Source organism: Trematomus bernacchii, unplaced genomic scaffold, assembly GCF_902827165.1.
Source record: "Trematomus bernacchii unplaced genomic scaffold, fTreBer1.1, whole genome shotgun sequence".
Lineage (NCBI taxonomy): Eukaryota > Metazoa > Chordata > Actinopteri > Perciformes > Nototheniidae > Trematomus > Trematomus bernacchii.
Genome location: NW_022987698.1, coordinates 8,541,853 through 8,565,397, shown reverse-complemented (window position 1 = coordinate 8,565,397; position 23,545 = coordinate 8,541,853). Strand labels below are relative to the sequence as shown.

At 43.3% G+C, this 23,545-nt stretch overlaps 1 protein-coding gene across 1 annotated transcript; it reads right to left on the bottom strand.

Moving 5' to 3' along the window:
• Positions 1 to 334: 334 nt before the first annotated feature.
• cbfa2t2 (CBFA2/RUNX1 partner transcriptional co-repressor 2) lies at positions 335 to 22,913 on the bottom strand. Its single transcript, XM_034139446.1, has 11 exons — positions 22,502 to 22,913; positions 11,050 to 11,199; positions 10,643 to 10,887; positions 10,451 to 10,540; positions 8,311 to 8,495; positions 7,407 to 7,660; positions 5,491 to 5,576; positions 4,617 to 4,809; positions 3,194 to 3,262; positions 2,779 to 2,969; positions 335 to 2,092 (listed from the first exon to the last, which is right to left on the bottom strand). The coding sequence occupies exons 2-11, from the start codon at positions 11,171 to 11,173 to the stop codon at positions 1,757 to 1,759; spliced, it is 1,773 nt and encodes a 590-aa protein (XP_033995337.1). The 5' UTR covers positions 11,174 to 11,199; positions 22,502 to 22,913; the 3' UTR covers positions 335 to 1,756.
• Between the last annotated feature and the right edge of the window lie 632 nt (positions 22,914 to 23,545).

The following is a 23,545-nucleotide window of genomic DNA, read 5'->3' as shown; positions in this document are numbered from 1 at the left end:
ATTCTACATTGATTGTGTATTATTAATTAGATTTAGCTTATGATTAAATGTGCAGCTTTTTGTCAAGAGTGTCTGATTCACTGACTAATGCAGATTATATTTATGACTAATATTGATCAGGCAGTTATATCTGAGATCTATTAACAGTGGCAGTAAATAAGACTTTTAATTGTATGTCGAAGATGGAGATGCGTCTTTCTATGTTAATGTACAGATGTTTTATTTCATGCTTAACTCCAATCAACATGACTTGTACTTGAAGATTTTGTTTATTTCATCAAATATTCCTAATATAAGTATATAATATAGCTGGAGAAAAAGACAAAAACAAATGTGAATTAATTCTATTTCTTTATTTCATACTTCATGTCAAGATATCTTTTTTTCATATGAACGTATGCCTCATAATAAAAGAACGTGTTTAAAGAACAAAGTAAATCGTGGCTCACAAAATAAAAGCATTCTCTCATAATATACTTTACAAAGTCATCTTACAACAAACAAAAAAACAAGAACAATGTGTCGATGCAACAGCAGAGTACCATAAATCAAATTTCCTCACTAAACGTTTGACTTGAACCTAACTGCGACAAAAGAAAGAAGATCTGTACATACAAATACAGTTTAGCTCCTGAGATTCTCCATGGGACAGTCACTGCTCCAAACCTGAACCACGGCAACAGTAGCACCAGTGGCAAGATTTCATTGTCATCCTTTAGGCCTGCTTTGGTTAAAAGCTGTACTCTGTTACAAACCCCAGATGCAAAATTGCAGTGGTGGAAGATTTGGAGCAAAATCTGACCCCGTCATACAAAACTGGTGAAGCAAACAAGTGCCAAAATGAAACTGCAGCCAGAATAAAGTCTGAACCTTATCCTCCTGCCCTTACTTGATCCAACCCTCATCACCTGTGAAGATTTCTGGTGATCAAAAAGGAAAAATAGGGACCAATGTTCCTAGTTAGGGTCGTTATAAAAGTAGATATAATGTGGTGTTGGAGTATAATTATCTCTTGTTCACAACAACATTTACAGGCAATGAATGACGAGACTCTCTTTAGCGACTGGAAACTTTGGTGATGCAGAAGCGGCTTGAGATACCTGAACACTTCACTTTTATATTGCTTTGACAAAAGTTATCATATGCTGTACAATATTCACTGATGACACAACCGCATTCACACATGAAAACCTGACATGAATTTGGCGAGCATATATGTATGTATACAGGAGGAGCTGCAGAGATTGTGTCGTCTACTCTCAGATTTTCGAAGACGATGCTTTACGGCTGGTACTATCACACTGTTTACATTTTCCATCACCACCTCCCAAACTTAAATCTAGACACAACAAAGTGGGAGTATTGGTCGGTGGAGGAGGCGTTTTCCATAGTTTTTTTTTATCTCCTCATATGCCTCCCTTTCATAACTACCTCCCCTCAGCCAGAGATAAACTGAGAGCTATCCTCAGTTTTTTTCCGCTGCTTGCAGATCCAACATTTTTTTGGAGGAACAAAAACACGTTTCCATCTGTTAGGGAGATCTGTTCATCCAATAGATGCGTTCGAGACGAGTCCTCCTTTTCTTTGCCAAAGCCAAAGTCCCAGTTGACATATCACTCAGTCATCCGTAATCTGTCCTTTTTTCACTGCCAAAGAGTATGACGAAAAATCTGTTACCCTAACTTAACCCAGAAAATAGTTCCCTTAAGTAAGAAAGAGGATAGGTGACACGTTCAGCGCGGATGTCTTTCACCTCCTAGTGTCCGTTGGTCTCGGGGCCCGAGGCAGGGGTGGAAGGGGTGGAGGAGCGAGAAGCGACTGAAGCCTTTTCTCCACCAGGACTGCAAACTGAAGGAACACTGTCAGGGGTCTTCACAGCGGAAAGACCAACAGGAGAGACCCCTGCTGCTGCTGCTGCTGCCGCCCTGCTGGCAGTGATGGCAGACACTGGTTTGGGCTGAGCCTGGAGGCCTGGGCTGCAGATGAGGTGGTGCCTCTCCCAGTCTTTGTGCTGGCAGAAGGAGCCGCAGTAGCGAGCGGCGTTACAGCCGCTGCACGTCTCGCTAGCTTTACGCCCACAGTTCCAGCAACACTGAGGAAGAACAGAGAGACAACCGTAAGTTTCACAGGAATTTAAAGTCAGGAAAGAAGGAATTATAGAGAGGATATGCAAGGAAGCACATACAGATTTGTGTGTCTGCTTAGTAAGCTTTTACAAAATAAAAGCATGAAACAACCTGTGAACTTATTGACATATTATTACCTTTTAATTTGATAAACTTGATAGCAAACAGTTTTTCAATAAAACAAAACTGCAGACAAGGAGCAATGTTGATATTCATTTTCAGTAGTAGAATTTAGGTCCAATATTCATTCTACATCAAGCTCTGATTTTGCTCTCCACCCTGAGGGAAATATCTAACGTTTTAGCTGCTAGGTGCTGTTGGTTACATTTTTAGAGCTTTTCCACAAAAAACCACTGTGAACATCAAAACACTGATAAGCATGATAACAGTGACTCAAATATGTGAATTTACATGCAAAAAATAATAAAACTGTGATATGATAGAGACTGTAAAGCTTAGTAGAGCTGAGCTGACCATCAGACTCAGGTGATGACCATGTCTGAATTTAACCTGTCACTGAGATGTAGTCATTTAATCAAATATTGTTATAAAAGGATATGATTTTAGCAGCTTTGATTTTGAATATGTGTGCAGAGTCTGTCTTATTAAAGCATGACCTCAAAGAACCTCCAGAATCTAAATCTCTGCTCACCTCGCTGGAATCCTCCTGCTCGTTGATGACCAAGATGGCGTCCGCTTTAGCCTTCTTCTTTGCATCGGACAGAGTCTTTTCCATCTTTGCCCTTTCAGAAGAAATCATTTCAAATGCCTTCTGCTCAGCCTCCGCTACTGCTTTCTGGACCTCATCCATGGCCTGTCGCTTCACCTCATTCACTGCTTCTTCTGCACATCAGAGGAGACAAATGTTGCAAGTTTAAACTCTGCGCAATAGCATCGGTAAAAATAGACCAAGGATCAGCACACAGTTTAATGTTATGTGATCAAAACATTTACTCTTTAATCTTGATTTAATGCTTTAATACAATTCAACCAGGATTATCTTTATGTCTACCATTTTTTTTTTAATACCACATCAAACACTTTTTAAACATGATGGGTGTTCTTACCAGCTTTCCTCCAGATCTCATCCGTAACGTATGCTGATCCTGGCCGAGGAGCAAAGTCTCGCTGGGAGTCTGCGGGAGAGAAGAGACAGAAGGGATTAGCACTTGCCAAGGATTATAAAGATATTAAAATGACTCATTGTTAAAATAATGTCAGATTTTGTGACTGACAGCTCAATCAAGGTAACAGGTGCTCACAAAGAGAGGCATGCTTTGATATTATCGGTGTCATCCGCTCTTTTATGTTGTGCTCGATGCAAACAAGTCTGCATATCTAGGCCACACATCAACCGTAATTGTTGTTTATCGGAGTCTTGGACTGATGTGAGATCTGACAGCTTTAGAAAGGAATGTGTTTGGCTTGGAGGCAATTTGCGGACCAACAAGCTGTGTCAACATTCTGTCTGTTCCCTCGAATCTATCTCAATTCATGTCTGTGTCGCTACTGTGCCTCTCCAACCCCGCCACCTGGCTCATATCCTTCTTCCCCCATCTTTATATCTTCCGTCTCACCACCGCTTTCTCTCTTTTCCTTCATTTACATCCTCTCCCTTCAACCAAGCCTGTATACACCCTCCCTGCCGCCATTTCCACCCCCACTGCAGTCTTTCTGAGCTCGAGCCCAGGCAGGCGGGCTTCACGGCTGGGGGCCCAGATGGTGCTCAGGCGAGTCAGCCAGCTCTGGGTCTCTGAGCCTGCAGGACGGCAGGACAGCCCTTCTGTGGCCGATATGGCCGAGGCCAGTCCTGGCACCTGTCTGTGACTATGGACCAGCAGGGGGAAGGCAAGGCTGGCACTCAGAGAGAACTGTGCCAGGACACAGCAGACTGAGGGAGGCACTGACACCGGGCTGAGCTGCAGGACTGTTCATGACCACTAGAGGGCGTAAAGAGTATGAAATAGAAGAAAGAGGCTGTGCTGGTTGGTTCTCACAACCTTTAGTATCATGTCCACTAAGTACATCTCAGGAAGTTCCAATCATTATTAAAAATCTCTCTGCATTTAAGTTAAGGTTTTGGAACAGACTTACATTTATGTAAAACCTCTGTTGTGCCAATACGTGTGGCTTTTTTAGGATCTGACACTGATGCTTATTCATATTAAGCAAAAAGGATCAGTTCTAAAACCCAAATCATGAATAACACACACAAATATACTACATTTCGTTCTCCTACATAGCATACGTTCTCAGAGCTTGGGTAAATAAAACCATCTGCCTGGTAGTTCATTCTACCAGACTTAATGATTTTTGTAAATTTCTGGTGAACTGTCATTTTTAAGCTCACTGGTTTACTGACTAACTTTGAATGGTGTTGCTTCATCCCATGGCTCATAACGCAATCTTCTCTTTGCTTAGAATCCAATCATAGAATTGTTGTTTTTTTAGGCAAACCAACATAATTGAATTAAAAATAGCGGTACCAACCTGACTCTGCTGAGTGGGGGCTCTGTGTCTTGGAGAAGGGAGTGGAGGCGGACCCTCCTTTGCGGGGATCTTCCTGCTCGCTCGAACGCCGTCTCCAGTAGTTGAGCTCCTCGCGGTCGGACTCCTGGCATCGTCTGAGCACGCTCACTGACCTCCGGGTCTTTTCCACCATGTCCACAATGCAGTTCAACACCTGCAGGATGAAGAAGGACACACAATGTCACTGACTTGAGTTTTTTCTTTTAAAGGTCTCCTATTATACTGTTTTTCATCAATATATTATAGGTCTCAGATATATACAAAACATGTCTCTGAAGTGTTATACCAAACAGATCATCCATTGTAGCATCCCATAAACCCCTCTGTTTCAGCCCTGTTTCAAAAGTGCTGATTCTCTCTCTGTTACTTTAGATGAAAATAAGGAGCCCCTCCCCACGCCCCTCTGAGAGATATTTGGTTAAAAATAACACAATGGTGCTCTAGGAGGAGATTCAGGTGATACTTGGTTGGTGATTGGCTAATGGTTACACAAGCCAAAAAATCGTTATGACATCATAAAGTGGCCGAAATCTGATCAGCTCATTTTCAGACAGGTTTTTATAGAAATGGATCAGGACAAAAAGAGAGAGAATCTTTCTTCCTGAAACTTTCAGAATCTCTTTACACAGAGGGAACACATGTTTATGTATAAAATACATGAACAAGTGGATTTAGCATAATAGGTGACCTTTAACCAAAATAATTAATCTTATCTCATTAAATGTAGTACAAATTGAGGAAATCTTTTTTTGGGGGTTGCTATTTTGTCATTGCAAAAAATATTCTTTCTATATCACAAGCCATTAGCAGTAGTGGTGCCTGTCTGCAGACTTACATGGTCCAGATGCCTCCATTCATCAGCCCACTCTCTGTCTGTCAGTCTGTGGTCCACCGGTTCCTCGCGGTAGCCTCCGTTAGTGCCTGATTAAAACACACACAAGACAGACCACAGGCAAATGTGATTAACATTCTTTTTAATGTACAAAGAAGCCACAAGTGACAGTAAGTGGGTACAAGTTGTGTGTGTCTATATCTGTGTTAAAGCTGAGCTGTTTTCAACACTCCACAAAATGAATTACTTCTCTTTGCTTAACATTTTGAGATACAGCGGCTTCATTATTTCACTTCATTCGAGATTTATTGTGATGATCATATATTGGAATTATATATTTTCCTCACATAGCAGAAGGGACATTATTCAAAGGCAGTATTTTCTTACACCCATTATATAGTGTGACAGGAGAGAGGTAAGGTAGATGGAGGGCAGAAAATAAGAAAAGAGTCAAGATGAACTGGGGGATTGTGAGCGAGAAAGGTGGGGTGAAAGAGAAAAGGAGAAGCCTGTGATGCAAAACAGACTTCCAGCAGCCACAGCCTGCACACATCTGGAAGTCAGCTGTCAACCACACACACACACACTCCCCAAATGTCTCCCTTAGCACCTCCCCTCCTGGAGCTCACAGCATTCCAGTAGGGAGACACTGAGGCTGAGTGGAGTGGCTCCACTTCTAAACACAACCAGCCGGCCTGACACACACACACATACATACACACTTATTTACCAAACTATCTAATTCAGATTCAGTTGTTACCCAGCACTATGACTTACTATCTAAATTGTAAATTTTAAGTAATAACAGTTTGCAAAAACAAGCTTGTGCTCACGCAGAGAGCAACACATTTATTTAAACATGTCAGAGAAACACACTCACTACAAAGACTTAGCTAACCACAATCTCTTATAATTGAGCAAGTAACAGCCAACATGAAAGCCACATGCACACTAGGTTGGCTCAAACAAATTATTTCTTCATGCACACACACACTCCCACACACACACACACAATCCTTTCCCTCGACCTCTTCTCTACTCCTGGTTTTCATCAGTGTTCATCAGTTCAAAGCCACGAGTGTGTAGACTGATGTGTTTATGCGTGTGTGTATGTGTATGTGTGTGTGTGTGTGCCTATGAGTTAAGTGGCGGCAGGCGGGCGGGAGGCTGTCAGACAAGGGACTAAGGCCTCGTAAACACAGCACCTCTACCATGAACATATCAAGGTATGTTTCTGTGTGTGTGTGTGCCTGTGTCTGTGAGCTACTGCTGTTTCCACTGCGTGCTGACAAGTCCCAAATGGAGGCTAGATATACACCAGAGTAGATCCAACCCTCCCTGCCTGGACAGTATGGCTCTGTTTATACACACGTGTAGACTCCAGAGATATGTATGGGGACTGCAACACAAACACACAGACCACCCCGTATCACTCACAGTATACGTGTGTGTGTGAGTGTTGTGAAGTTTTACATTACATTAAACGTTTTTGGGTTGAATTAATTTGTGAAGAAGATACAGATATGCTGAAGGTAGTGGAGACAGAGCAGAAATGATTGAAGCAGAAAGGGGCAGGTTCTGTTAGGTAATGGCTGAAAGCGCCACATGATAGGAGGATGTCAGAGTCACAAAATGAAAACAGCATGGTTATTTAGTTGGTTGCTCAAGAGGAGGGAGAATGAGGGAGTGAGGAAGTGGCGTAATTGTAATAACATTAAAAGTTTTTGGGTTTAATTTATTTGCAGCAATGTAATTAATCGAATAATTTAAGTACGCACACCAAATGAGGGGCAAAGATTGATGAATGTCTGATGCTTGTTTAAATAAACTATCCACTACCAGCAGCTACGACTGAGATTGAACATCTCTTTAGAAATAAATACTTATCAGATGCTTAGACTTATCAGAACTTTACGTACCAGGTAGTCTGGGCCTGTCTTTGAGCTCACGGATCTCCAACAAGCGCTGGCTGTGCTCGCGGTGTAGGATATGTGGTGCTGCGATGTCATCCAGGGCGTAGTGCTGCAGGGGGGGAGGGGTCGGGTGAAGCTGGGCGCTGAGGGGCAGCGGGTGGGCGGGGCTGTGTCGGGGAGCAGGGCTGATGGTGCAAATCCGTTTGGCGGCGGGTTCCATGGCTGCGGGGGGACGTTCATGGAAACCATTCTCTTTAGCTCTGCAGAAGAGAGGGCATGCAGAAGAATGACAGCTGTTTATATACAATTCAACTAACATACAGAGATGGCAAAAGTACACACATCCTTTACTCAAGTAGAAGTACAGATACTCGTGTTTAAAAATACTCTGGTAAAAGTAGAAGTACTGACTAAACTTCTTTACTCAAGTAAAAGTAAAGAAGTATGGGCTTCGAAATGTACTTAAGTAAGAAGTACCCATAACTACCAACTTTTTTAAAGAGTGACTGAACTCACTTTATATTAATAGAACAATAATTTCATTGTTAGCTAATGAATGTTTTGATGCTGAACAACGGCAACATGACAAAGTTTTCTTTTTTTTTTTGGTCGAGAAGACCAGGAAATGATGGATACACGGATCGTGTTCAAATCAATAGGCACGCAATGACTCTAAATAATAATGATCAGGCCACCAAACACACATTAAAACTAAAGTAACAAGCCTGTTTTGAAAATGTAAGAAGTAGAAAGTACAGGTATTTGTGTTAAAAATGTAAGAAGTAAAAAGTAATCAGAAAAATAAGTAGTGGAGTAAAGTACTGATACCAGAAAAATGTACTTAAGTACACTAACAAAGTATTTGTACTCCACTACTTCCCACCTCTGTTAACATGTAGTATGTTCTAACCTGTGGGGGCTGTGTCTCTTGATCACTGCCTCTGGAGGCTCCATCAGCAGCTCCGAGGAGTCTGGAGAGGAGGCCATGGTGGTGCTCAGCAGGAGATGCTCGTGCTGGGACAGATACTGGGCGGGGGTCTGCTTGGCTGCCCGTGCACAGTGGAGGAGCTCTCTCTGCAGCAGGGGGAGGTTGGCCTGGAAAGAAGAAAAATAAAAAGTCTAAAAAACTCTGGCAAATAAACAAATCTTCCTATTTTTGATAGAACCCTGTTGTACCAGTTTAAATATCATCCGTCTGTCACTCACATGAGTCACACCTTACATTCAGAGCAAAACACACAAAAGAAAATTAGCACTAATCAGCTTATCATTAAAGTAGTGGGGGGGAGAGCTGGAGCCAGGAGACCACCAGCACACTGTACCAGGGCTAAGAGACACAGTGTATATGCCTCCCTGGGAAGACGCTATAGTGGGAGTGGGGGGTTTTAAGTGGGGGCACTGACTCCTTGAGGTCTGGCTGTAAGGCTCAATTTGGGTCTGGGTGTTGTTCTGCGGCTGCCTCCATGGTGGCTGTGGCCTCCCTGGCCCAAACGAAAATAAATGTGTTTTCTATGCTGCTGCTGAAGTTGGTTACTCATTACTATGTGTTGATCAAAGCATAGATAAAGAGGCTTATACACTTCGAAATATTTCATAACAAATGATACACTGACTCCACTTCTCCCTCATTGCTTACCTTCTCTCTTTTTTAAATGTTTATCTGTGACTGTCTCAGTCCTATCTTTCCATCTCGCTTTTGTTCCCCGCATTTCCCTAATTAGGAACAGACTCCGGTGTGTTTGCAATTACGCCACTTCCTCACTCCCTCATTCTCCCTCCTCTTGAGCAACCAACTAAATAACCATGCTGTTTTCATTTTGTGACTCTGACATCCTCCTATCATGTGGCGCTTTCAGCCATTACCTAGCAGAACCTGCCCTTTTCTGCTAGAATCCGTCTCCACTAGCTTCAGCATATCTGTACCTTCTTCACAAAAGGTGCCGATGGATCTGCTTTATGGTCCACTCTTTGTCCCACCCCTATGCTCTCTTTTCCCCCCTATCTCCCATGCTTCCCTGCTTCCTTCCCCGGGGCCCCAGCTAGCGGACACGTGCTGTGTGTCAGTTGAGCAGAGGGCTCTCTGGGGTTCAGCGGGGCGGATGCTGGATTGGCGGCGCCTTGGCAGCTGAATGGTCTTTTAAAAACAGGACAGCGGCTCCATATGGCACACTTAAGCTCATAAAAAAGGGAAGGGAACACTTTATAGGCATGTTTCACACTTCCCGAGTTCCCACTTTTCCCTCTTTCCACCTCACCCTAACTTTGTCCCATTTGTTGATTTCTCTCCTACTCTTTTTCTTAGTGCTGACTACTCTAATATGAGTTGGAATTGAGTTGTAGGGACCCCACCTTCTCGTATAAATTAAAAGAAGGAGGGGAACAGAGGTTTCTTGTATAAGCACTCTCGGGCAGACAGATGGAGGGGCTCCAAAGGTGACTAATAGGTAAGTGTGGAGAAACAGCAGATTTCAACTGACTGAAGATTTATAGGCTGCTTTACCGAGGGGAGCTACTAAAAAGTATACTCTTGCAGACTCCCCTGGTTACAAAGGGGCTCAAGAGGCAGTTTAACACACCAACTCATCTGCTGCTCGTCAAGTCAACACGCAGATCTCAATAAGTCACTTTGAACTGCAGAGAAGCAGTTCATTCAGTTGGAGAATACACATATTCTTATTTATTACTACTGCATTTTATCCTAGAAACACAGTAATAAAATCAAACGAACATATGATTTTCCCAACATGACTCACAAGCTCTGGTGTGATTGCCATTATTGACATCATACTGAATGAATGTTATGTAATCGAATAACCTTGTCTTTGTCACGTTACTCTGCAATAAATGATGCTGCATTCAACCAACTCAGCCAGGAGAAGTGGGGGTGATCCTTATATTATTCTGAAGGGGTAACCATAGGGTGAAGGGTATAAAAGTTCAACTGAGACGGGGAAGAGAATACTGCTGCAAAGAAAAAAAAGGAAGTAGTCCAACTGAATAATGCAAAGCAAATATTGGTAGATGGATGGGAGGTTAGACGATGTGTTTACCTTGAGGAAAGGAATAACAAAGGGCCGTAGGGGGAAATTGGTAGCCTCCTGAAGCCGTGAATGGAACTCCTCAATGGTAACTGTGGAATTCTAGGAGACAAAAAAGTGAGGTTAAACAAATAAGTCAATCCGTCATGAAGACAAAAGCAGATACATATTCTAAAATAAATTATCTTCCACACAAGAACTTACCACAAGGGCCAGAACCAGGCTGCGGACGCTGTCTCCAATCTCAGGAGAGATGTCGTTGCCAAACTGCTGCAGCGTGGTCAGGAAGCGTTTCAGCTTGCTCAGCTGGCGAGCCCCGCAGGTGGCCGGCAGCTGCTGGTTGGCCAGCGAGGAGGAAGAGGAAGAGGACGGTCCGTTGCTGTAACGCTGCGGTGGAGATGGCACTGCATTCAGGGTTGGTGGGGAATGATGATGATTCCCATTGGTCACTGAGAAGAAAACAGAGAAGAAGAGGGGAGAAATTAATATTGCCCTTCCTTCTAGTGGACCCACTTATGACATTAAGGGTACCATGAAAATGACGCCTTAGGCTAGCTGTTTATAGAATTAAAGAAATCTTGTGTAAGAACAAATTCTAGAAGGACCCTTACATGCTGTGGTGGAAAAGGAGGCCGGGCGAGGGCCGCTGGGGTTGACAGAAGGCAGGGGGGGCATCGTGGAGCTGATGGGGGCTGATCTGGAATGAGTCTTAGCATCCACAGGAGAACCGGGCATGGCAGGGCTCTTCTTCTCTCTACTGTCTGCAGAAAGAGAAAGAGAGAGGTCAGCTGTGGTTCAAAAATGTTGCTGTCAAATTCACAATTCTCTGTGAATTAAACGTACAGCATATACACAAATGTACACATTCATTTCAAAGATACAACCACTTTATTGAGAAAAAAAAGAGAAGGAATGTAATGTGTTCAAATGACAAATAAACAAGCAAATAAAAAAAGGCAGCTGTTGCTTTCAGCCCAATCGTTCAAATGAATGCAAACGTTTCAGGTCTATAGCCACAAAAGAAAACAAAAATGCCCACCCCCCAAACCCACTTCAACATCATACAACACATACTGCCAGGGCACCAACCACCCTGCACCGCCCCGCCCCCCCTCCCCATCAAAGAGCCAGATGTCTAAAGTTTAGCCCCTCACTCCCCAACTATTCAGATCAATAACAGAAGAAGTGCTGAAGAAGCCTATTGTGTGGGAGAAGAATGCCCCCTCATTGAGCTCCCAAGTAAATGGGGGGTGGTGTGAGAAAGGGTTATTTCACGCTTTACTAACAAGATAGGCAAAGCTTTTGAATGTTAAACGCAACTTCTCAATATGCTATTGCCTCTGAATGAGACCACCAGATAAGGGGTATGGAGAAAGTGAAATGGGGGTGTGGCGGCGGGGAGATGTGGGATCAGAAGCCGTCTTTGTCTCCAGGAGTTCCATGAAGACAGGGTCCCGTCTCCATTTAGAGTGGATCAGACTTTTCTAACTGCTTTAAGAATGGACGATTAATAGACAAGCCTGGTCTCACAGGTCATGGGTCAGCTGAGAGCAGCTTTTTAAATGTGGTTTCATGCTTTTAGGGCTTTGGTTTCAATGGCACCCATTATATCTTTTTCACAGCTATGAACTCTGCATGGCCTTGAGCCACAGGGATCCAGTTTATAAAGGCTTCAGTTAGGAGGTTTAAGCCGTCAGTAGGTAACTCGTGAGAACTCGTAAGGATACATTGAAAAAAGAAAATAAATCAGTGCACTAAGAATTCAGAGAAAGGTTTTGTTGTACGCTGAGGGGGTCGCATGCTTTATACACCCTTAAGACTTTGGATTATATAAATACAATTTGATTGATTGATAAACAAGCATGATTGCGCACACAAAATAAACTCCACAACAAAGCTCTCAGCCATGCTTTCTCTTTCTAGACTGAATCTGCACACTTCAATCTGCACTCATCTGCCGTGTCTGCAACTGATACTATCTAATACTTCCCTGAAAATGAAAAACAATATGCACTTAACCTGAATGGAAATCCAATAAAAGTCAACTTTTGTTATGTATTAAAATGCACCGACTGCTGCTGAATGACCCGGCCAGCAGCAAAATACAGTTAAGCCTCTTTTAAACGTTCTCCTATGTAGTGAGTGGTGCTTTTTAACCAACAATTTAAAATACAACATGCAAACATGACCAACCTGAAAATGTAATACATTCCCAAAAGTGTATTATGGGAATTAGGCAATTATCGCATTATCAGGTGCTATATCCCTCTGGTTCTTTCTCAGCCCTGTGGCCTGCCTGCCATCACTCCACCTGTTCCCCAACACAGGGGGCAGGAAGGAGGGATCTATGTAGACATTTGGACTGCCGACCCATCACACACGCGGCCTGCCAGTGCACCGCAGGAAGCCAAATTCAACACACACACACACACACACCAGTTCCAAAGCTTACACTCCATCCGTATGGCCAGGAAATTAGACTGACATCTCAATAACAGAATCAACAGGGCGTCTGGCCATAGGGTCAGGACTGTGACCATGTAAACAACTGCATATTTACACATGAGCTAGGATTTGGACCTGTGCTATAGAGCTGTATTCACATCATCAGCATGTATCTACTGGCTGTGAACTGACTGTCCTTCTTGAAAAGCTGCTTGTTAGCCTATTGTTTGACTGACAGGTCCACATGAACCCATAGAACATAAACATGCTCAACAGATACAACATGTGTATTATTGCACATCCCATGTCAGCGTAGAACCGGGAAATTGGGTTACAGCTGTGTTCTTGTAATCTTAAGATGTGGTATGGTCTGTTAGCCATGCCAGAGGTAATGGCCAAAACAGGAGACATCAGGTGTGTGTGCAATGCATGGAGTGCTGACAGCCCGTAGAGAATTGCCTCTGCCTGTCAATTAGACAGCATACGTAGCTGGATGACTTCATCAGGCTTAAGAGCACCTGAGTCCATCGTATAAAGTCACAGGATTGTCAGGGGAGGCAGCTGTTACAGCCGCCACAAAACACACACAAACACACACCGACACACAACGTACAAAGTGGTCTGATGTCAACTCAGGTGTGTGATAGCTGAGAGGAGGATGTTGGATGTTTGTTTGGTCTAAATGCCACCTGTCATCTTTGCCCTAATGCAGGGGTGTCAAACTCAATTTCATCGCGGGCCACATTCACATAAAGGTTGCACTCAAAGGGCCGGTTGTAACTATAAAAATATATAATATATATATATATAAAGTATTATATTACATTATTGCCTCTGAATTGGATTATTATCGGATAGGATAATAAGTTAGTAAATAACTACGTCTGAAAGCAGAAGTCCAGGGCAAATAATTGCAAGTCTCTTCAGTGCGCATGTCAAAAAACGAGATGCATTGTGGGACATGTAGTTTATGGGCAACCTGCTTCATGTAACCGTATAATAAACGTATTATATTCTTTGCATGCTCTTAAGGGCCACATAAAATGAAGTCGCGGGCCGGATTTGGCCCCCGGGCCTTGAGTTTGAGACCCCTGCCCTAATGAAACAAAGGAAAGGTACACAACGCTCTTTAGCTTTCATCATAAGGATAACATGGAAATGTCAAGATGCAAAGAAAGCATTTGAAGCTAACTGGATTACACTGTGAGCAGACAAACATCATCAACTGAATATGACATTGTCCACCAGAGGACTTCATTTACTCTCTTTAAAAAAAAAAATTCTGCTCACCGATTTCATGTCCCTTCTGTCTTTTCATCCCTTCTCAAACAGATCACATATAAAGATGTTTACGAATGTGAGTAACCTGAGCTCTCTACAACAATTGTTACAGCAGGGACGGAAAACTGGTGTGCATCTGTGGAGAGGGCTGTCGTTGCTAGCCAGGTGTTCCTTGTTTGTTCAGCTTCAGGTGACGCTCGTCTGCATTAAAACATTCAATGAGCTTTAATTGCCTCTGCAGGTGAGGATTTAGAATGAGGCTCGGAGAAAAAGAGAGAGAGCTAGAAGAGAGAGAAGGGCAAACAGAAGATGGTGATCCCCATAGAGCCATTACTGTAACTGAAGACTTCATTAAATTATTAAATTGGAAATTACAAGAAAATGAAGTGCCGAGAACATTCATTTACCTCCTTAAGTGAAGTGAGGATGGATGGATATACTTTGAGTCAGTACAAATAAATGAAGCTTAATGTGATGTTTAAATAAATGTGTTCAGGATGTATTAAGCTCAGAAGTTACAACTCTCTGGCAGCTGAGAGTCACGAGGCGTGTGTGTGCGAGGGTGTTTGCTGATTTAGGATTGTGCGTGTATCCGCGCCTCGCTGCTATCTCTGTCCTGTCATTGTAGATGAGGTGAGAGAAGACGTAACTCAGGCCTGATTCATTTATCAAGGAGCAAAAAGACAATTCAGAGCATGTGCAATGCTACAACTATGTGGGCCCAGAAGATATGTTAACACCCACATTGAACTAAAACAAACCTTAAAACAGCTTGATAAAGGAATAATGATGAATATTTTCAAACTAGAAATTAGTTGAGAGAAATGTGAACAGAAAAATGTTAGCCTAGCTCATCACAAACATTGGAACAAGAAGGAAACCAAGCTAACTATGTTACAAAACAAATGTAAACCCTACAAGGAGTCTAGAGGGTTAGCTTTCTGTCCAACAAGCAATGTCCTAACTTTCCAAACTGAAAAAACCCAAGGGTGTTTTGCCAGTTGATAAACAGTTAGCCAGTCCCCAAGTGTAAATAGGAGAGCATCTTTGCTGCAGGCTTGTTTATCTTTTTTCTGAGGGTGGTCAGCTTTTTCATCCGATTGTACATTTTTGTGTTAAGCTAGGCTAAATGTTTACATGAGTGCACAAAAAACGCAATGAATTTATAATGAAAACAGAATCAAACCATGTTGTTGTATTCCATGGAAGTATAAAAGTGATATTCTGACACTGATTCAGCCCCACGCAATTAAAACAACCTCTCAACTTAAAAAAACAGAGAGCAGACCAACAGCAATATTTCAAAATGGACTAAGAGGGAATAATATTAATACAAATCCCAGAGTAAACTGAAAAAGCGGAGAGACATACAAGGAGTGGAAAAAAAGTGAAAAAGAAATAATTGAGCAGTTGTCTTAAAGCTACAGTAAGGGGCAAAAAAGGGACAAGCTCCCTTAGCACCCATGCAACTGATGGGGGCTCTCTCTCGCTCTCTCTCATCCTCCCCCGTCCCTCCTCCTGTACCATATGGATCTAATCGGCCAAGAGCTGGCCAGCTGGGACCTCCAACAGTCACCTGTGAGGGAGGAGGGGGGTGAATAAGGGACTGCTGGAGCCTCCTTCACTAAGCCAAAGCAGCACACACACACACACACACTTCTGCCTTCCCTCCAAGGGGTGGAGGAGGACATGGAGGGGAGGGGGGGGAGGCACGAGGCGGCTGAATGCAAGCGAGTGGACTTAAATGCCGGGGAGACAAAGGCTGCACCTGGTCCCCGTCCGTCCACGCACACAATACAGCACACATCTGTTCCTCTATGCTGTGCCACACACACACACACACACACACACACACACACACACACACACACACACACACACACACACACACACACACACACACACACACACACACACACACACACACACACACACACACACACACACCACACACACACACACACACACACACACACACACACACACACACACACACACACACACACACACACACACACACACACACACACACACACACACACACACACACACACACACACACACACACACACACACACACACACACACACACACACACACACACACACACACACACACACACACACACACACACACACACACACACACACACACACACACACACACACAGAGAAAGGACAGGTTCAAGGACTTAAGTATTTTAGAGGCCTTTCGCTGGGCGAATGGTGTCGAATATCTGAAAATTAGAGGACATGTGTCCCCTCTGCTTATTTCAATTAACTTAATTTATACTATTGCTCTCTTGGGACTGAGACCTCTTCAACTGTTGCCGCAATCCATTTGCCTCACTTACACGTAAGCACGTTTTACAATATGCAACGTACTGGTTTATAAAATAATGGAAAGCTACATGTTACCACGATATATTTAAAAAGGAGATTCATTTATGTTTCAAACTAAACTATGTATTAGGTCTCTACTGCAGACAAAAGTTGCCTATGTATTATCACAGTGACACTTTTACTGACTATGCAAGAGAGTTAAAACCAGCACTTTAATAAGAAATGAGTCTGCAAATTAGAAGTGCTAGTGTTGGAGAAGGAGGGGTGCATGTAGGGAGAGAAGGGAGGGAGGGAGGGAGGGAATAACAAGGATAGAAAATACTGGTTTCATTTGGTTTCATCAGAAAGACAAGTCTGGTTGTCAGACTCCGAGCCAGGCTGTTTTTCTTGGCTCTCTCTACCACCTTCCAGCCCCGTAGACACATTTGAACAAAATCCAATGTCAATACTTAGCTCCTCACTCTGCTAGGGAGGGGGGGAGATACTAAGGGTGACAGCAAAGGGGAAGGTGAAAGATATATACAGGGAGAGGACGCAAGGACACCTTTGGAGGAAAATAAATGGGTAAAAAGAGACATATTGATATTGGGGAAGGAAGAGATATTGTGAAGAAACACAGATGTGTGTCTGGAGTTAACTTGTCACATTTCCCTGTGGCAGTGAGAGAAGCCCTTGCATGACTTTGTCACTCAGTGGGATGATTACAATAACACTGCTGCTGTAAAAAAAGGGACCCAGGGATGGAAATGTACTTAGCTGGCAAAGCGAGAAAGAAAACGAAAGCGGGGACGGCAAGGCAGACAGACGTCGTCAATAAAAACTAAGAATGAGCAGTAAAAAGGCACAGTGATGTGATGCTGGAGTCAGAGGAGGGAGAGGAGGTTTGGCAGAGGACAGCGAGGACGGACAGTGTCCACGTGTGTGAGGTCAGACCGCTGGGAAAATATACTGGGTGGGATTTTAAGTTTTTTGACGAAACACTGTTATATTTAAAAAGGATAACATTTGAAAATTAGAGCAAAGGTAGTAAAAAAGTAATTGCTGTGAACTCACACACTCCTGTAGTAGCATTGGTCACAGGCTCCACTGTCACTGGGTCAAATGGATGTTTGCTATTCAGAGTGGCATGGACTTAAAACACAGACGCTCGCCTGCGTCACAGACAGCTGAGCCACGAGGGATCTGGAAGTGGATGTGTGTCATCATGTGTGTGTGTGTGCGTTGGCCTCATTTACCAGGTGTTGGGTTTGACATCGGTTTAGTGGAGAGAGGACAGTTATCCCTGAAGTAACACACACACCTATGAAATGGCCAGCCTGAGGCACGTGTACACACACCCACACAAATAACAACTGTGACAAAACAGAGACAATTCAAATATGTCAATCATGACCTGAACCACAAAGCTGTGACAAACACAAGTATGCAGACTCTCTCACACCAGCTTCCCTTCTCTGAGGGCCAGTAGATTATCTGCCTATCTGGTTACAACCCTTCTCACCTCTCCGTAACTAATTGGTTAGCCTGCCCATCAATCATCATGAGCCTGGTGACTATTTAAACCCAACACTGGAAAGTGAAAAACACTCCGCTATATGGAAGCATTAAAAGTTGTGTTTTACTTGTTTTCTTTTTTCTCCTAGCATGTTATTTCGAGGGTGGAACAAAATGATATGATGTCAGAACAGACTTTTACGGCTCCCCTGACACACAGCGAAGATGTATATCATCATGTGTCTGGAGGATTATGACTGGGTGGCTCCTATACATTATAAACCCAGACAATCAACTTAACCCGCAGCCAGGCAAAATACTGTTTCTCTTTTGCTCTGTTCTCGGGTTGACATACATACACAGACGCACGCTCTGAACTAGTAAGTTACGGTAGTCCATAAAACCAAATACGAGCTCTAGACATGAGAAAACAAAGCACGCGTTGAGACGGGCCTGTTTCAGACCAGGTGTCAGAGGCCTCAACAGTCAAATGGCCTGGGCTCCAACCAGATGTTGTTATCACCATGGGCCATGTTGAAGACATTTACACAGTTCTTCTCGACCCAGAGTGAGTGCAATGAAGCAATGACTCAGTAGGTTTAATTTGCCTCGACCTTAAGTTTGACATTTAAGGCATTTCATAGAAGGATTTATACAAGTTGTTATCAAGATCTTCCCTTTCAGTTTTCTAGACTCAAAATGTGTTTTCTCAGACTAAATTGCAATGTATAGTAGTGTATGCAATGTTGCCATTTCTCGGATGAGGCTTGTCGTACCTCCGACAAGTCGTAGAGCACACTAGAACATAATTTGGGCATAAGCAATGTTCTTGAAAAACAATAACTTAACTTACATATTTTAGTGAAATAAAGACATTGTACTTTTCTCCAAGCATTGACTACACATGTGACTAATCCATCCTTCTCAGGTTATGGGGATGCATTGAATCGAAGCTGAGCAGTAGGTATGTGCCTTAAGCAGAGTTGTGTGTAGGCTTAGCCCTGCTGTATCAAAGACGACAGCTCGACAGACGCTGACAGAGACAGATAAGTAAAACAAAGAGGCCAGCTGTGCACAACACAATTAAGGAGAATAGGACAGAGATAGCTGCGGAGGTTGAGTGTATGTTTGTCAATGTGGGAGCAGAGGAGTGTTTTCATTTGCGTTATCATTGTGTGTGCCAATTGTATGGGTTTAAAATGCAGAAACTGTGTGTTTAAGAACACAGTGTATATTGTTAGTGTATCGTATGCCTTGATAACATTAAACATAATCCGTCCTGATAAAGTAAGATTATGCTGTTGTTCTGACACAACACTGTCCATTACAAAATGTCAACCTGTGTTTCTACTTTAATTTTGTTAGCATCAGCCAAGCAAGTGACTATAATGTTCTTTTGTTTGTCAAATACACCCATTTTCTCAGAAAGAGAGAAAGAAAGAAAATAATGACTATGACAGACAATTCATGGCTAGAGGCTGCACCACCCATTTCAACTCCACCTACGCACTTAAAGGTGGGGTATGTAATTTTGGAGAAACCAGCTCGAGTGCGCTAGAATTTGAAAGTACGCAGGCGAAAAAAATCTGCCTCTTCCTTCAGACTTCCTTACAGAGCCCCTCCTGCAACACACACGAACGTGCACATGACCAATGAGGGCACGAGATAAGTTTGTGCACAGATGGAAGGCTGACAGGCAGGTAGGCCATCCAGTTATTTTAGCCGGGCCGGCTAAAATGATTGGTCGTGCTTTTTACAGTACTACGGCTTCCACAGATGAATTTTTTGTATGTATTTTTTGTCAAAGCATTTAATATATTCATTGCTATCGGGATGTTAAGAGCATTCCATGGAATATAACAAAAAGTGTTTCTGAAATAAATTACATACCCCACCTTTAACAACACCAGCTCCAATAAGTGTTGCTCTTGCCTGTCCTATTGAGTATTACTATTGTCTTTTGGGGTTTTCATTGGAAAAATCCACATCATTTCCAAGAAAGTTACACAAGTTTGAATGAGTCCTGTTGTTTTTCACCCCGGCTCACAACACATCAGTGTTCATAATCTTTGCCTCCTTGGTTAGATATTGCAAAATGTTGCTTAGAGACTCAGCTGCAGCTTTCAGAGTAAACTTTTAATGATCCAATAAGTCTAGGAAAAGCCCCTTTTTATATGAAATCCCCATTAACAATTGTGATTGTATGTGATGTATTAATTTTGTATTTACGTAGATAAATAATTTCAATTGAGAACTTCAGATCTTGGATTGATGTTTAAAGAATTCAATTGAAGTAATTTTAGAGCCTTTAACCATGTGCTGATGATATTCTTCCCTCTCAGCCCAGTAAATAGAGTCCTTGTCTTGGGTCACTGAACGAGTCTCTCGGCCAGCAAAAGGTCACAACACCCCTGCAAGAGACCTCTGACTCATGCACTTAGCACATGAGAGGGCTCCCATCAATGTCAATGGGGTTGCAATAGGAGAGACAGGGGGTGGTTGGATGCTCATTCACACAGATACGCGTATGCACACCCGCTAACGCACACAAAAAGAGCCCTTTATACTGTCAGGAGACGTCCTCTGTGATAAAATAATCTTTCATTGCGCTACTTGTAGTGACTGAGTGGTTACTGTTAAGTGTTGACCCAATCCTCTCATGTGCACACACATAAGCTATATGCACACATTCAAACACACAGCCTCATTGAACCCCTGGGGCCAGATATCACAGTCCTCACCACTGGAACTAATAGAGCACTTCCTGCACCAAACTCCTGAGGCAGCTGCTCTGTTCCGTATGTCCATGTGTGTGTTTTCAAAAAGGGGGTATTCTGTGCATGAATTCTTCAGATAATAGCACAGTGAGCAAGGGTCATGGTGGTCTGTTGCTCCATTTATTGCTACACTTTCAGCAGATAAACTCGCAGCTGGGAGGGAGGTCAAAAAAGAAGGGGAAACAGTTGGGCTACAGAACACTGTTAGACAAGCAACCTTGTACTTCAGCAGACATAATGTCTACAAGACACCTGGTACACACATGCACACACAATCACTTAGACTCAACCATAATCGTAACAAAAAGTTCAAAGCCACATAAATATATGACAAAAGCAGTAGCTGTTGAATGAGTAGAGGCAAAATATAGTCTCCGAAATAAAATACATCCTTGATCTTCGTACAAACACACAGAGGCGAAACAGTGCCTGCTGTCATGAGTGTAACAGTGTCCAGCAGAGCAGACAGGGGTCCCTGGATTGAGGCTGTGCAGCAGACAGTTAGTCGCTCCTATCTCCCTGATGGACTGGTCTGGCTTAGCGTAACACTAGCCAGATCACTCTGCCTTTTCTCTGTCTGCTGTTCCCTCACACATCTCATCCCTCCATGCACAACAAATATTTGCAAGGTACCACTGCAAAAGTTATCAGAAAAAGAGTGCTCTGACACTTACTACACACAATATCCATAGTGCAACAATGCAAAAATGTGCACTCAGTTGAGATTAACATTCCCACTGATGTCTGTGCTGTGTAACATGAAGGCACAGCATGAAAGACAGACAGCAGTTTCCCTCCTCTTCCCATATGGCTGGGATACTGTACAACAGATGCACGATTCCTCTTCTGTACCTATTTCCTCCTGCTCTGCTTTCCATGTGGACAAACTGATAACAATCTGACATCTAAGTGAGATAAGCCCATTCACACATGGATCCAATCACACTGCAGTGTTTATTTATCCGTTTGAGGTACCAGTTGTTGATGTTTACAGAAGTATTACTCATGGTACAGAAAGAAAACAGAAAAAAGTGTGTTTCTTCATTTCCTATCCATTCCAGGTGGATTTTCTTATGCTTTCCACAAGTGAAAGCAAACGGGGGATCAGCAGCAAGATGAAAAATAAAGGAACAACAGAAGGCTTGGATGCTTAACTTGGGAATGTAGCTGCTTTTGTTCCGCCTAAAGATGTTTTTCTGGGAAAATGACTCAAACCATTAGATGCCAGGTTTCTGAAGCATTCTTGGTAAAACAAATATGCCACTTATGTAACCACTTGGTGCCAAACACAATAAAGTAGCAGAATTAATCAAACATAATGCAGTTCCCCTGAGATATGAATCCACAAAAGTAAACAATTCAATAAAACGACCATATACAAACAAAAAGATAACAAAGGCCACCTTAGCAAACAGTATTTCATCCATATGGCAGCAGATGTTTTTTGTGCCCGGGTGATAGAAGCAGGAGGAACAATTCATCCCTCCTACCTCGGAAGATAAGGATGAAGAGATAAGAGGAAAGGATGAGGCACCATCTGTACATCAGCACAGAGCCGCACTGGGAATTAGGATGGAGCACACACACACACACACACACACACACACACACCACGAACATAAATGCACCATTTGCAAAAGCAGACACTCTCAGAAATAGAGATAAATGTTATAATAGCCGAAAATACAAGCAGAAATGCTGAAATTCCCACTCTTCTCTCCTACCTCCACTCTAGTAGAGTCCACTCTTCAGTCCTTTGGAGAAAGTCCGCTGCAGTGACGGGGCTTCGCTGTCTTATCCTTTCCGTTTCGTCTCTTTCTGTGACTCCTCGCCTTCATATGTCAGGCATGTGTTTGCATTCCCACATATGTGAGCCCCAGTGTGGCGAAGGCCAGAGCCAGAGACACAGATGGCACCCAGATGGAGACAGATCACCGAGCGGACCAGCGCTACGCGGCACTAACGCAAACTGGGTCACTTTCTTTCTGTGTTTGCAGATTGCTCTCTATCTCGCTATCTCCTTCCGTCGATTTACCTCCGCTGCTGTATTTGTAATCTTAAACTCTCTCTCTGTCGCTGAATTTGCGTCCTCTCATGCGCTCGCTTTCTCAAGCTCTGATCCTCCCACCCTCTCAATCTCTCGGCTGTGACTCCTCCCCTGTTTTCCCACACACTGTCCTCTCCTCTGTGTTCACGGGCCGGCTACGTCACAGCTCCCCCCCCCCCTCCCCCCTCTTCCCTCCCTCCCCCCATGGATCCTGGCCAATCATCCACTGCTGACTGGCTCTATTCAACCTGCATTCACCGGCAATGGCCCCTGCAATTAACATAACTAATTGCTTTGGCACCTAAAGGCTAAACAAGAGGCTGTGCCAAGAGATACAAAAGTGTGTGTGCATGCATCTGCATGTGTGTGTGTGAGGGAGGGGGTCCTTTTGCAACCCTACTCCCTGCCACCCTCCCCTCTCCCCTTCAAGAGAAGAGGGGATCTCCCTTTAAAATGTTTTTATACTGGCTGCCCCCTCCTTCTCGGCTCTTTCATTGATGCCCTCTTTTGTCTCAGCTCCTTAATGCGGCTCTCAGCGCTGCCTCGCCAGCCAGCCCATTGGGGGACACTTGAGGAGCATAAATGAGTTATTCTTCCCTCCTCTACTCTCTTATCCTCGGAGCTCCATCTTCACTGAGTTAAACTTAAATCACTGTCTGATTTATGCCCGGCCTCGCGCACAAGTGCTGCTGGAGACACAATGCAGGTTAAGATAATGGAG